The following is a 14,830-nucleotide window of genomic DNA, read 5'->3' on the forward strand; positions in this document are numbered from 1 at the left end:
ATTGAAATTGTTTAGAAAATATAGAAGAAAAGATTCAGGACTTCCCAATTAAGAGCCCCTGGTGAAGAGAATGGGAGGTGGGAACTGGAATTATTTTGTTATTCAGTTGTTTTTCAGTCATGTCTGTCTCTTCACAACCCTGTGGATCAATACTGTTTGGGGGGCAGTTCTTGGCAAAGATACTGGAGTGGTTTGCCATTTCCTTCTCCTGCTCATTTTACAGATGAAGAAACTGAAGCAAACAGGGTTAAGTGACTTGTCCGGGGTCACAGAGCTACTAAGTGTCTGAGGCCAGATTTGAGCTCAGGAAGATAGGTCTTCCTGGCTCTAGACCTGGCACTCTATCCACTGACATGTAGTTGCCCCAGGTGGGGAGGTGGAACTAAGTGACTTTAAGACATTTAAAATTTATGAACAGCTAGGTGGCACAGTGGATAAAGCACTGGCCCTGGATTCAGGAGGACCTGAGTTCAGATTCGACTTCACATACTTGACACTAGCTGTGTGACCCTGGGCAAGTCATTTAATCCTCATTGCCCTGAAAAAAAATCATATACTTGGGGCAGCTAGGTGGCACAGTGGATAGAGCAACCGCCCTGTATTCAGGAGGACCTGAGTTCAAATTCGGCTTCAGACACTTAACACTTACTTGCTGTATGTCACCAGACAAGTCACTTAACCCCAATTGCCTCACCAAAAAAACAAACAAAACAAAAGACTCTTAAATTTTATTTTACTTTTTAATTTAAATTCAAAATTTTTATTTTCATCTAAGTTTCTGTCTTTCAGATTTTGTGATTTACCATTAACCAACTTAGAGGCAATATATTCCATTTCCCCTCTGAGGCTGTAATGAAAAAAGGAAGTTCTCATCATATCCCTTTTTGATGACCCCCAGGATCCATTTCTACTGGGTATTTGGAGCCATTCATTATGTTGTTGTTGTTGTTCAGTTATATCTGCCTCTTTGTGATCCTGTGAACCATACTGTCCATTGGGTTTTCTTAGCAGAGATACTAGAGTGGTTTGTCATTTCCTTCTCCCTCTCATTTTACTGATGAGGGAACTGAGGCAAACAGGGTTAAGTGATTTGACCAGGATCACAAAGCTAATAAGTATCCGGGGCTGGATTTGAACTCAGTTCTTCCTGAGTTCTATCCACTGAGCCATATAGCTGCCTCCAGTTGATTATACTTATTGAATTATCCCAGTTCTGGTACCTCTAACTGTGTGAACATGGGAATCCCTATGAGCCTCAGTTTCTCCATCAGTAAAACAATGGCAATAACTTTGCACTATTGACTTCCCAGGGTTGATTCAAGGTAAGGACTTAGTAAATCTTAAAGTGATACATGAGTGTCCTTTTGTTCAACTTCACACTTTGAGATTTGTTATAAATCTCTCTTTGTGGTTTAAGGCATTCAATCATCTACATGTGCCGATCCATCCTCCTCAGAGCTGCAAAGGGATTTTCCTTAAGCCCATATGTGACTGTCACTCCCTTACTCAAACTCCAGAGGTTTAATATTGTGGAATTGCAGCAGTGAAAGAAGGTTCATAAACTGGGAACGGGGCAGAAGTCAAGAAGAGAACAAGACGAATGTTGTTTGGGTGATGCATCCTACAGTCACAAGAGGGAGGGAACACTAATTCAGAATTATGGATCTCCTCATAGCATTAGAGAAAGTCAGATCAGAGAACATAGAAAGTAAAAGCTGGGATGGACCTTAGAGATACAAGCAAATGACTGGAAAGGTGGTTTTGTTTTGTTTTGTTTTGTTTTTGGTGAGGCAATTGGGGTTAAGTGATTTACAGGGCATATGATTTTGGGTCAAACAGCCAGTAAGTGTTAAGTGTCTGAGGCTGGATTTGAACTCAGGTCCTTCTGACTCCAGGGCCGGTGCTCTATCCACTGTGCCATCTCCAGTAAGTGTTAAGTGTCTGAGGCTGGATTTGAACTCAGGTCCTTCTGACTCCAGGGCCGGTGCTCTATCCACTGCGCCATCTAGCTGCCCCCTGGAAAGGGTTTTAAAGAGCTTCTAGTCCAACCGATTCATTTTGGAGATAAGAAAACTATCCCTCACAGAGGCTAACTGATTTACCCACTAGCTAGTGATAGACCTAGAACCCAGGCAGGACTGTTTCCCCTCTAGGCCTCTTCCCAGTGTATCTCCCTGCCTCTACAGGTGTTCTCTGCTTCTCTTGGCCTGTTTTTGGATACTTAATCAGCAGTAAATGATTTCCATGGTATCCTTAGGATAAACTACAAACTCCTCTGATTGGCACATGAACCCCTTCACAATTTATCTTTCTAGCTTCCTTTCTATTATTTAGCTTCTCAATTTTTATTGTCTAGTTACTCTTTCCTTTCTGTTCCATTGACCTGGACTCTACATATTAGGTCTTTTTTTTTTTTTCTCTCCCCACAGTGGTAATGCTTCAGAAGATGAGAAATCTTTTCGCCAAATAGTCTTTATACTATTTATACTTTATACTAGTTTTTCGATCCCTTTTCACTCTCCCTCTTTATATCTGAATGCCATAGGATATAATAACTTGGTCTAGACAGGTGATCATTGATTATTTCTGATTCTTTTTCCTATAGCTCTGCTTATTCTCCTCTCCCCTAATTATTTTGCTTCTGGCCTGAATTAACATTTTGACCGTTCATCTACTATTCTGCCTTGCTCTTTCCCCAAGAGCTGGATAAAGAGATTATAATTCTTTAGTCATGTAGATAGAAGATATCACCTATAACCTTTTATTTTTTGAAAATCATTAAAATACTTAAAAACCCCTTCATTTGAACAATTCCCTATACATATAGAATTCCATATATAATACATATACACATACACACACACACACAATTCCTTAGTCTTAGTTTCCTGAACATTGGCAATCTCAGAGTGTCTGTGTTTGAAGGGACCTCAGGGGCCATTGTAGTCTATCTCAACCTAATAAAATGGAATTCCACTCTAGATCATTCAGACTTTGCTGAAGACCTGTCGAAGTGAACCTACTCTCTTCCAAGGCAGCCCAGCCAGGTGTGTTGTTCCTCAGCTTTGAGTAGGAAGAAGGTTTTCCTTACATCTAGTTGAAATCGGTCTCCTTGTAACTTTCAACTCCTGCCACTAATTCTGCCTTGTAGGGCAGCAGTTCTCAAAATAAGGTCTGGGGATCCCTGGGTATCCTTGAGACCCATTCAGAAAATCTGCAAAGTCAAAAGCTATTTTCGTAATAATTTCTCATCCAGTAAACATCAATGGATATAAATCACCTAAAAGCTCACAGGAGAGTCCTCAATAACTTTTAAGAGAGTATAGGGCTCCTGAAGCCAAACAAATTTGAGAACTAGGAAAAAGTATCACAGTTTGCATCTGTGTGTCATGTGTTATAGTCACCTTTGTCAATTTATGCTAATAATACAACTTCTAGTCATCATTATGTCTTCAAGGGTTTAACAAGTATTTTTGATGTTTGCTTGAAGAGTCTCCTCCCTTGATCCCATAAATTGTTAAGTGCCTCTGATGTATTTGAGCCATTGAATGGTTGCTATCTGTATTAATGAAAGGAGTCTCTGCATCAGGAGTTCCCTATATTGATAAAATCACAGATCCTTTGTATATTCTCATATATCTAGGAAATTCTTCTTGGCACTGGGGAATCAAAGATTAAAACAGCAGCAACAACAACAAAATCCCAAACAAACCTCAAACTACACAGTCCCTTCTGCCTTCAAGTAGCTTAAAGTCTTCCTGAGAGGTGAAGGTGAGATCTAGCAATAAACACTGATTAGGAGGATACAAGGTAGAATATGATGGGGCAAAGGAGCAATTCAGCTAGAGTATTCTGGGAAACATTGAGCAGAGTAAAGATTCACATTGGGAATCAATACAATTTGAACATTGTCACATTTATACAGATAAATTAATCCATCATCACTAGAGACTTTCAATAATTAAAAAAAATCCTGGAATTTTAATGAACAAATGTTATGATTAAAAGGTGAAATAGAGATTTTAAAAAATCACTTTGGGGTTTATGGGAGTTATCAAACACAGACAGATAAGTGTCTGTTCTTTTAATCTGAACTCCTTTCTCAGTCAGTAATCTGAGTACTTTATATCCACAGTAGATCCTCATCTGGGGCTCTCTCTCTGAAGGGTGGAGAGCAGGAAGGGAGAGAGGCTTGCAAATTCCTTTCTGACCCTTCTGCTCATCAGGTAATTCTCAAGGTTGTTTTCCCTTTCTTAACCTCACTCATATTGTGGCTCTTGGTTGGGCTTTAATATGCTGAATAGAGAGCAAACACATGACACCACTCCCCTCCCCAATACATAATTACCTGCCTGTTGCATCCATCCTACCTACAAATGTCACATGTACAGTGACTTTTAGGGACTGGTTTGACCAGACAATAAAACCCCGCTTGCATCTTCACCGTGATCTCAATTGTTAAGTTGCCCCTGCCCACTACAGGCTTTTTCCCCCAGATAATATATAATGGTTTAATTAATTCATCTTTCCTTTCTTCATTTTTTGGGTTGTTGCAGAAAATAACCATATATATTTCCTTCCTTCCCTCCCTCTCTCCCCTAGCCCCCATATAGCGTAGTCATGAAGGGAGTATTGGCTAAGCTCATTGAGTATCCTGGTCTTAAAAACAGGTAACCTGGATTTGATTCCAACCTTACCACTTGCCAGCTAGGACCCTGGGCCAATCATTTACCCTTCCTGAAATTCAATTACCTCACCCGTAAAAGAGGGCAAAAATTTCACAGCCTACCTCTTAGAACTGTTGTGTAGGAAACACTTTGTAGAAATTGGCTTATAATTATTAGCAATAGTCACAAACAAGAATCATCTGGTATATATTAGTGGAAAGGGCCTGGGGATGAAAGTTAGAATAATTGGGTTCTAATTCCAGCCCAATCACTGGTCTGCCATTGACCCTAACCTAATCAGTTCAATTCAACAGGCATTTATTAAGCAGCTACCATGTTCAATTAACCTCTCTGTCCTTTGGCTTCCTCAACTATCAGCACCTGGCACACAGTAGGTAGGGGTTTTTTTGTTGTTGATTTGAATTGGAAATGAAGATAATATTGCATGCTCTACCTACTCCATTTTATTTATTCTCATGGAGTGAGTTGGAAGAAACTGAGACAGCCCCCCACCATGTTGTATGGAATCCATGACAAACTTTTGGGAGACAAGATTTGAACAGGATGGGCAGGCTTGGATGAGTTGTAGTCATCATTCCTTGGGAGAACTCTAGAATTGATGAGATCACATGTCCACTTAGGTTTTTGAGAGAATATAGTGAGACAAAAGCTATGATGGTGCTTTAAAATGGAGTGTTATTTTTAGTTTGAGTAGCCTTCAGAGCGTGAGTATGATGAACATAGGGAAAGGGGCATGAAGGGGCCAGGGAGGGAATTCTTCACTGTCTGGATGGATCATGTAAAAGTTAAAATGTTTAGAATGACTAATCCACCCAACAAGTATTTACTAAAGGTTTAAGGTTTGCTTTCGCCCCAGTTCTGCATTTTGTGGCAGAACTCTCTTCAGGGATCTTAGTTTTCTGTGGATCAGGTGGAGAGAAAACTAATTCCATTATGCAGTTTTAGAATTCAGGGGTGGACCTGATGTGGTGCAACCAGCTTAGATTCCATCTACCACAATAATTCAATCAGGTTCTTAGGAAGATCTATGTCAGGTGGGTAATACTTGTGCCGCCTTTCCCAGATCATCTTTCTCATGGCCTTTCTAGCAACCTCGGTTTTACTGAGGTACCTTCCCCATCTCTCTAATGTCTAATGTAATCTCTCCACATTTCTGTGCCCAATCTCTTCCCTTCCTCCCTTAGCCTTTAGGTTTAACCTTTCAGTCTGAGTGGTTGATGCATTAGAACCCAAGTGGCTAATATAAATTTGGGGAGTCAGAGAGGAAGAATAATACAGAGCTCCATATAGAATGCCTTTTCCATTTTAGAGAGAGGGAGAAAAGTATTCCTGTATTGGAGGAGAAATGCCCCATTACTTCAAGAGATTCAGGTTTTTTGACTTTGATGAGAGACTTGTGGAGCCTCAGAGATTACAGATTTTCCAACTCCATGAAAGGTTGGAGGGTTAACCCTTGCCCTTCTGATCTATCCCCTCCTCTTTCTGGAGCCTGGACTTTCAGAGGTACTGGGCACAAGTCCAACTTTTGAAGTTCATGTATCCAAAATACTTTACTTTTTTAAAAAGATGCATGGAAATATAGGTCACAGAATGAGACCATTTGAATTTTTTTTTCTATTTGAAAGGAGGGTTTCAGTGTAAATGTGCTTATTATCAAAGATATAATTATATAATTATAATTCCTAATCTGTCTCAGTTAACATCTGGGCTCTGAGACTTACTTGTTCTGACCTACAATAGCTATTTGAGAGGAAGAGGCGCATAATAAATGTTTTGATGTAGTTTCAATTCAGTTCAACAAACTGAAATGAATATTACCTGCTCTATTTACTTCATTTTCTTTATCCTTATGAGAATGGAGTCAGAGGGATTTAATGTAAGAGAGGACAGGACCTCCTGCAAAGTCCTCCTCACATTTAATACCTGTGTGACTTTGGGCAAATCAATTAGCCCTCCTTGCATCTCAGTCTGTATAATAAAGATGGTTGGGCTGAATGGCTTTTGGGGCCCTTTTCAATTGGAGATATTCAATCCTCTCTGCCATTATTTTCTTTGAGCCTCAGTTTAGTCATCTGCAAAATGGAGATACTAATTCTTGCACTACACCACATAGCTTTGTGAAGAAAGTACTTAGGAAATCTTAACCTGATAGCCCATAATTCCTTAGCACTTATCATTATTGATAATAAGTTGGTAAGACCATTCAATAGCCGAGATCCCACAGGTGATTACTGTAGCCTTTTTGCCAATTTCCTTATTCTTCCTGCTTCCCCTCCCTTTGAGTTTGACTGAACCCCAATGGTCTTCCTGGTCTTTGCTCTGTTTGGCCACAGCCAGAGCAACAGAAAAGTGAGTCAAGAGTGGAGGAATAGTATCATTAGAAGAGACCTGGTTTTGAGTCCTGGGTTCTAGTCTCTATTTTGCCACTTGTGGTGAGACCTTGGACAAGTGGACTCCCATCTCTGGCCTTAATGTCTTCCTCTGAAAATTGGGTCTACTACTGCTCACAAGACTCTTGAGTCTTTTGTAAGTGTGAAGGAAAGGCTTAGAGAAATGAGTTATGATTCCTCTTGACTGCCTTTTGGATGCTGGGGAGCCTAGGTCCCGCTTGGTGAGGCCGGCAGATGGCGATGCGTCTCCTTGGCTCAGCCTGGAGCTCCCAAGCAAGTTGTGGCTCCTATGTAAATCCTCGCTTTGGTTACAAACCCTCCTCCCTCCCTCCCCTCCTCCTCCTCCCGTCTCCCTCTTGCTCTCTCGCTCTCCAGCTTTCTCTCCCTCCTTCCTTCCCTCCCGCCCTTCCTCCTAGGGTTGTGTATCTCTCTTACATCCCCATCCCAGCCTGTCCCTATCGGATCAGAAGAAGACCATGGCGCAAAGGGGGACACCCCAGTTTCGGACACGGACCCTCCCGGAGAGGAGAGCCCCGAGCCCCGGAGCGCAGCTGCTGTCGCCACCGCTGCTGCTGCTGCTGCTGCTGCTGCTACTGCTCTGTGCCTCGGGGGCTGCGCTGCGGTGTCCAGAGCTGGGGGGCGAAGGTCCCTGCTCTTGGGTGACCCGGTCTGAAAGGAGCCGGCTGGACCAGTCGCTCCTTGGTGGTGGCGGCGGCGGCGGGGAGCCCGAGGCAGGCGCGGACGGGAGCGCACTCAGTATCGGGGAAGGAGGCGACTCGGCTGCTTGGAAGAGTCGCTCTCGGAGAGCGGCGGCGGCAGCGGCAGTGGCGGCCGGAGCATCCCCCAGGGCGCAGGTCTCTCTGATCAGCACCTCCTTCGTGCTCAAAGGGGACGCGACCCACAACCAGGCGATGGTGCATTGGACCGGCGAGAACAGCAGCGTAAGTAACCGACGAGCCCCGTTTCTTCTCTCCCCCCGCCCAATCCTTCTTCATCTCCTCCCTGGGCTAGCCCGGCGCTGCTCCTTCTCTGGCTTTGGGGGGGCGGCATGATGGAGAGTGGGGGACCGGTTCGACCGGCTCCCTCCGATATCCGCCCCCACCCTCCCTATTAACTTGATGCCCGTCGCTACTTTTCTGTTTTTCTGTTCTCTCTTTGAAAAATGTTAATAGATCATTGAGGGGTTGATGATTTCGGGGTGCGTCCGGTGCGCCTGCACGGGCAGGGAAAAACCTGACGAGTTGGTCCAAGGAAGAGCTTGGGAGTGGGAAGGGGTATCCCGTCAGCTTGGCGGTGCATCGCTTTTCTCTGTCACCTTCCCCCCCTCCCCCCTCCCAAACTCCAGCTGTCCGTGGTCTGAGGCAACCCACCCCGCTCCTGGGTGGGGAGGCTGCGTCCCTTCTCTCCCCAGCGCACTTTCCCCAGAAGTTTGGAGAGTTTGGTGCAGGGCCCTATCCCAGCGGAGCGCTTCGCTGGGGCTCCCCCTCAGAAATGGAGGTGGGGGGTGGTGGTTCAAGTACTAGTACTTTTCCAGGCTGTAGCCCTCCAGCGATTAGCAGGGGTGGGGTGGGTCAGGGAATGATGAACACTCAATGAATGGATCCCTTTCAGGTGAATTAAGTTTCTAGCGCCTGCGTCCGAGAACTTATAGGAAGGTTATGTTAGGAAAGGGAGAGGCGTAGCGAGAGAATTCTTTCTCTCCACATCTCATAAAGTCTCAGATTAAATTGTTGAGACTCCTATCGATTCCCCTAAGATAGCCACCATCTCCGGGGAACCTCCCCCCCCCTTCTATATGGATGCTTCAGACAGATCTTTTTATTGAATCACTGGGTTCAGGGGAGCTAACAGCAGCGGCACGTTGGCCTGGGGTTATGGGCAGTCATCGGAGTTGAGCTGAACGGTGGGTGGAGGGAGAGGAGTCTGAGTTCAAAGTGGCTTAGCCAGGAGGCATTCTCGAGTGAAAACCTTCAAGAATGACAACTGATAGTGGTCCCTGAGAATGGCTCTCAGATGTACTGGTTTTCACGGGGGAAACTGGAGTTGGCATGGCCAGTTTGCCTTGTTCATCTGCAGTTTCATTCCGACTTTAGGCTCCTGGAAGACCTATTCAATCAAAGACTTGGGTTTCTCATGAAACTACTGACGGTGTAGGCAGACCAGGGGTGCTTCCTCTTACCTTTATTGCATGTGGCCTTCTCAAAACCAGAGCTTACCCTCATCACAGGAACCCCGTGTATCTGTTCCTGGGATAGGAGGTCAGACTTGAGAGATTCTGAACTAGCTGACCCTTCTTTCCCAGATACTGGGAGGTGGGACAGCCACACACTTGCCTGAGAGTATCAGTTCTTTTCTTTATTATATTTCCTCTTTTTTCTTGGGGGTGGGGGATAAAGGGGGAAGGGAGAAAGTGAAAAAGAAGGATGAGAAAAAGAAATGGTGAAAAGGAAATTGAATGAGCTGAGCTTAAATGCCAGGGAATCCCTCCAGACAAGGGAGATCCTCCAGCTTCCAGTCTCAGCCAACGTCAGTTTGAGTGGCTAGGGGCTGCTAGTTTCAGTTCATTTGGAAGTGTAAGGTAGGCAGAAAACGCTGGGGCATTGTGGGGCAGAGAGAAATATCAGAAACATATTGCCAATAGAAAGGACTCTAACTCACAGAGCCTAGGAATAAAAGGATTTCCTTTGTGGTCAGGCCAAATAAATAACCTTGTTGTTGGGTTCCTGTGGTGTCTTGGAGGCCCCTACCTACCCAGAATGGGTTTTACCCTCCTGTAATTTCAAACTGGATCGTTTGTCTTAAATGTGGTCCTTCCTCCTGAGAGAGGGAATAGAACAGAGTACTGTGTTGTGTAGAAACCCTGGGCCAGAGGAACAGAAAGAAGCCAGGAGAGACTTGTCACTTAGGCAAGGCATTGAGGGTGGGGCTACTGTGGAGAAGGGGTGGTTTTGTGAAGAGTGTAGAGGAAGAAGGAAAAGGAGAGGATCTATCTTTTTTGCCCACTGGGAGGTGGAAGAGGAGAGCTGTAATAAAGCAGAGGTATGTATTGGATGAAGGCGAGACAAATATGGGAGTGTGACTCTTTGAGATTGTTTTTGGTTTGAACACAGTTCCATTCTTTCCTGCCCTTCCCCAGACGACATCTCTAAGGATCAGCAGAAAGGAAAGCAGAATGGCCTCAATTTGATAGCAGATTCACTGGAATGAAAATTCAAACAATTTTGACATTGGAAAGTAAGGGTCCCAGGAAGTCCTGCCTTTGTGTGATGACCTGGTTGATTCTTCCCACCAGGAAGAAGATGAAAATTGTGGTCCTCTGGATCTCAGGATTTGAAAAACTGCTGTCAATGGATTCTGACAAGGAAGGATGTATGGCAGTTTCATTTAAAAAATTTTCTTTTTTCCACCCAACTCTGTTGGCATTTTCTACAGTTTATGTATAGAATTGTTCCCTTATACTAATACAGAGCTGGGATGAGGCTTTTCTGGCTTACTTTAAGCAAAGTTTGAAATGTTCACCTCCTCTATGTTACTGTCCCCTGGAGCCTTTCTCTGCAAAATATTCAACCTGACTTATCACAAAATCAATCCTTAGGGGCTAGGGAGAATGGGATTCTCCAGCATGAAAATTATGTGCATTTATAAAAAGGTCATGCTAAAAACGGCCCCTCTTTTTATTTCCCCAAGTCTTACACAGAACTTGCCTTCCCCTAGGCCCATCTCTACTAGAAGTTATGGCTTTCTAGAAGTCTACCCTTTGTTTCATCCTCAGCATCCTATCTCGATGCCTTTGAAAGTGGCTTTATTTTATAACAAATACTTGTTTTCTATGTCTAGTCCAAAGGACCATGGCAAGGCAGGAGGGAACCCCATAGAGACAGGTTTGCGGGGCAGGTAGCAAAAACATCTTCTGTTGAAGATTTGGTTAAAAGAGGCAGAGAAGAACTACCTTTGTAAGATGCCATTGGTTTTACAAGGTAGAAAAATAATGGATGAAGGGGATAGATTTGGAAGTTATGTATCTTAGTGGGGTTCCCTCTTTACCAGGAAAAGAAAGAGCCACACAGTTGTAGCCAGGTTCTAAGGAAAACCTTCTTTCCCTAAGCCATTAGCATGCTTATTAGTTTTAGTTTAGAATTCTTTGAAGCAGTTTTTGATAAGCATCGTGTCACTCCATCTACTTTACAGTCTTGTAAGGGTATGCAAATTATTTGGCACTCAAATAATTCAAATTTTTAATAATTCAGAAATTCAAATTTTTCTCTCTGATGTTTAGATATGGAAGTAAATCATTCCATGTTAAATTGATGTTTCATCTAAACTCTTGTTCCCTGTTGGTGTCTCTAGGGTGGCTTGTACAGAGTGTGTTGGTCTTTCCCTTCCCCCACCTCCCCTTTTCTTTCTCTTCTCCTTTGTTGCCCTCTTAGTGAGTGAGGTGTTATTTGAAAGTGGGTAAATATTACATAGTGCTAGGCATTGTGTAATGTCTATATAACCTTGTGGGGAACGGTATCGTATTACTGATGAAAATAGGGGGAGAAAATCAAACAGAATGTTCTTGATCTCTTTGAGCTTTTACTGTTTCTGGGAATTTGCCTTATTTTAACTCTAGTTCACCTCAGAACCCTGCCTTTTGCAGGAACCCCAACTTGGATGCACCAATTAATTTAGACTATAAGCTCCTGAAATCATGCAGAGTTTGCATTAACATTTGACCCTATCAACAAGATCAGCATCCCTCTTTGGGCCACTTTGGGCCACCAAATAGGAGGGGGATAGCCGAAGGACTGATGATTGGGAATGCTATTGGAGGCACAGCAGTTGTGAGTGGATTGGCCACTCAGACTAGCTTGAGGACCTGTGTAACTGAATATTTCTGCATATTTTGATTCTAGGAACTCGACAGCCCATGTCTGGATACTTCCAAAGTGGATTTCTCCTTTGCTCATGATGAAAGGGTTAGCTGATGGTGATTTTTCTTTTCAGAGACTATTATCAATTATGATCCATTGATTATTCTGGGTTCTATTTATTTGGGGTTTTGCTTTAGACCACTGCTTATGTGTCTGCCTTTGCATGTGCATTCCTTTTTTGGCAACAGGGAGGGTTACTTTTATTTCCATTAGGAGATCTGTGTAAAGTTGGCTTACATTCAGTTCTGAACATTCAAAAACCATAATAGCTTTCTTGTAAAGTATTCCAGGTCTTTAACTGGACAAGTTTTAAGTAAATCTTAGTGATAAAGTTAATTGTTAACTTTGCATTAAATGACCACTCTCTAGCTGTCCTTGTGTGTTTATGTGTGGGTGTGTGTTCTGTGGCAGAATATTCCCAGTAAACCACTTGAAATCGGCTTGAAGGTGAGAACACCCATCTGTCTCATGGCCTGTGCCTCTTGGAGTGGGTAGCTCTTGCAAAGTTGGGGATTCTGAAGTCTCATGCTTTTGAGTGTGTGTTCCCGAAACACCATGAAGATCCATTTATCATTCGTTACTCTGCTGGGAACTGATAAATAAGAAGAGTGGTGGGAGTGGTGCATGATTGTTGTCAAGATCAAGTGTTGTCTGTATATGGCAGAAAAGTATCAGCACTGTGGGGGGAGAGCAATCCAGAGGCCAAGGTATGACAATGATTATGTCAGAGTGCCTCTTCCTGGTATGTTGTCAGGAAGCTGGTGATGAGAATCCATTGAGGCACCCTTGTCAGGGAAGTGACAAAGAATGATGAGAGAGTTTGTGCATAAGAATACATACACACAAATCCCAGTGTCCTGGGATACAAAGTGATGAGATTTGGGAACTAGACTTGTTAGAGTCTGGCAATTTATAGGAAAGGGTCTGAGAATAAATATGCAGTGTTATTACATTAATGAATTAGTCAAATTAATGACATCAGTAGCTATATTTACAATGTTCCAAGGCTGTATTTATCCAGTGAACTTCTGAATTCTTGAAACATATAGGAATTAACAGAGTTTTGGCATTTAGGAATAGAAACACATGCAGTTCTATCTTTGGAAAGTAGCGTGGAGAGACACACATGGGGACTTTTTTTTTAAATTAAGACAGGCAAACTTAGCTGTTATCAAACAAAAACAAGTCAGCCACTTTGGTGGCCAGAGCATGTATACATGCTTTGTATTATCAAACTGTTAGAAGACATCCAGAGAAGGACAACCAAGATGGTGAGAGGAAAAGGGGCCATTTGATAAAAAGATGGCCTGATGGGGATGTTTAATTTGGAAAAGAGAAGATTTGGGGTAGTGACCACTTAGCATTTATTAGGTGCCTATCAGGCATTATGCTGTCAGGGATACAAGGATAGGCGAAAATAGTCCCTATTTTCAAGTAGCTCACAGTCTGATGAGGGAGACATCATGCAAACAACTACATACATGGAAGATATGGGTGATAAATTTGAGGTAATTTGAGGGAAGGAATTAAGATTAAGGAGGACTGGGGAAAACTATTTTTCAAAGGTAGTGATGGTAGAATATCATCATTGTCTTCAAATATTTGAAGAAATCTTCTATAGACAGGAGATTTGATTCATTCCACTTAATTCTAGAAGGCAGATCCGGCAGCAATATGTAGAAGTTTCAGAGGGATACGTTTTGGCTTGCCGGAAGAGGAAAGTTCCTAAAAATGAGAGCTGTCCAAAAGCAGAATGGACTGCCTTCGGAGGTGATGAACTCCTCACAATTGGAGGTTTCTAGAGGCAGGCTGGATGACTCAACTTATCAAGGATTTTGTAAAGAAGGCATTCTCTGAGATTCCTTCCCCTTCCTCGGTTTCTGTGATTAGCTGACTCCCTCAAATCTCAGCTTCACAGAGCTCATTGGACAGAGGTGTGTTGTCCAATGCCTGCCAACAGTACCTTTTGTTGTCTGATGCAGTTCCTGGGGGAAAGGGAGGTAGAAGAAATGCCCCTCATTTCTCTCCTAGTGGGGCAGCTTTGTCCAGATAGTTGACGTGGGTGCTATGGTTATGGATGCTATCCATGTGGATAGCTTAGATGGTCAAATGTGAACTTCTGCTCCAAGCGAGGTGGAAGGGTCCAACATCAACACTTCTATGGCAGATAGTTCTGAAGAAGAAATACTCTGAATTTTTCTAACGACCTTTTACAATCACATTTTAGCCGTGCTTACCTAAAACATGGATCACCTCTCTTCTACCTCTGGGGGTGAGATAATGTGTTAATCCATCCACTTATTCATTCATCTTGCAAGGATTTATTAAACATAGCCTTTGTGAGTTGATAAAGCCCCCAGAATTCATTGTCTAATGGCTGATCTACTGAGAAGCTTCTTCTCATTCAGACAGTAGCAACTGCTCCATTACCAGGACCATACTTAAAGTCTTTGCATCTTAGTAGGACCTCAAATGCTTTGGGAAAGCAGGAGCAGCTTTGTCAGGCAGCAAAAGAGGAATTGGATGGAGATGGTGCCCCTTAGTCAAGCATTCTGGTTAAATGAATAAAATGAATGCATGAAGGTGGTATGATGCAGTAGAAAGAACACCAACTTTAGTGTCAGAGGTCTTGGGTTCAAATGCCAGTTGTGTTGCCACCTGTGTGACCACAATCAATCAACAAACTTTTATCAAGAGCCTCTGAGGTGCTAGATACTGCCAGGTGCTGAGAATAGAGATATGACAGAGACACAGTCCCTGTCCTTGAAGAGCTTACATTCTATGAGGGGGATACAATGTGTTCACAACGAAGTAAAAGCAACATGTCTCTAAGAAAATA

General features: G+C 43.1%; 1 protein-coding gene across 4 annotated transcripts in view; it reads left to right on the forward strand.

The window, feature by feature from the left end:
* The first annotated feature begins 7,419 nt into the window (after positions 1-7,419).
* Positions 7,420-14,830, forward strand: part of SORCS2 (sortilin related VPS10 domain containing receptor 2) — a 1,257,082-nt gene continuing 1,249,671 nt past the window's right edge. For all 4 annotated transcript variants that reach the window (XM_043971225.1, XM_043971226.1, XM_043971227.1 and 1 more), the window contains exon 1: positions 7,420-8,019. In XM_043971225.1, coding sequence (XP_043827160.1) covers positions 7,555-8,019 — 465 coding nt within the window. In that variant the 5' untranslated portion in view covers positions 7,420-7,554. The remainder of the gene's footprint in view (positions 8,020-14,830) is intronic.

Source organism: Dromiciops gliroides, chromosome 6 (genome assembly GCF_019393635.1).
Source record: "Dromiciops gliroides isolate mDroGli1 chromosome 6, mDroGli1.pri, whole genome shotgun sequence".
NCBI classification, from domain to species: domain Eukaryota; kingdom Metazoa; phylum Chordata; class Mammalia; order Microbiotheria; family Microbiotheriidae; genus Dromiciops; species Dromiciops gliroides.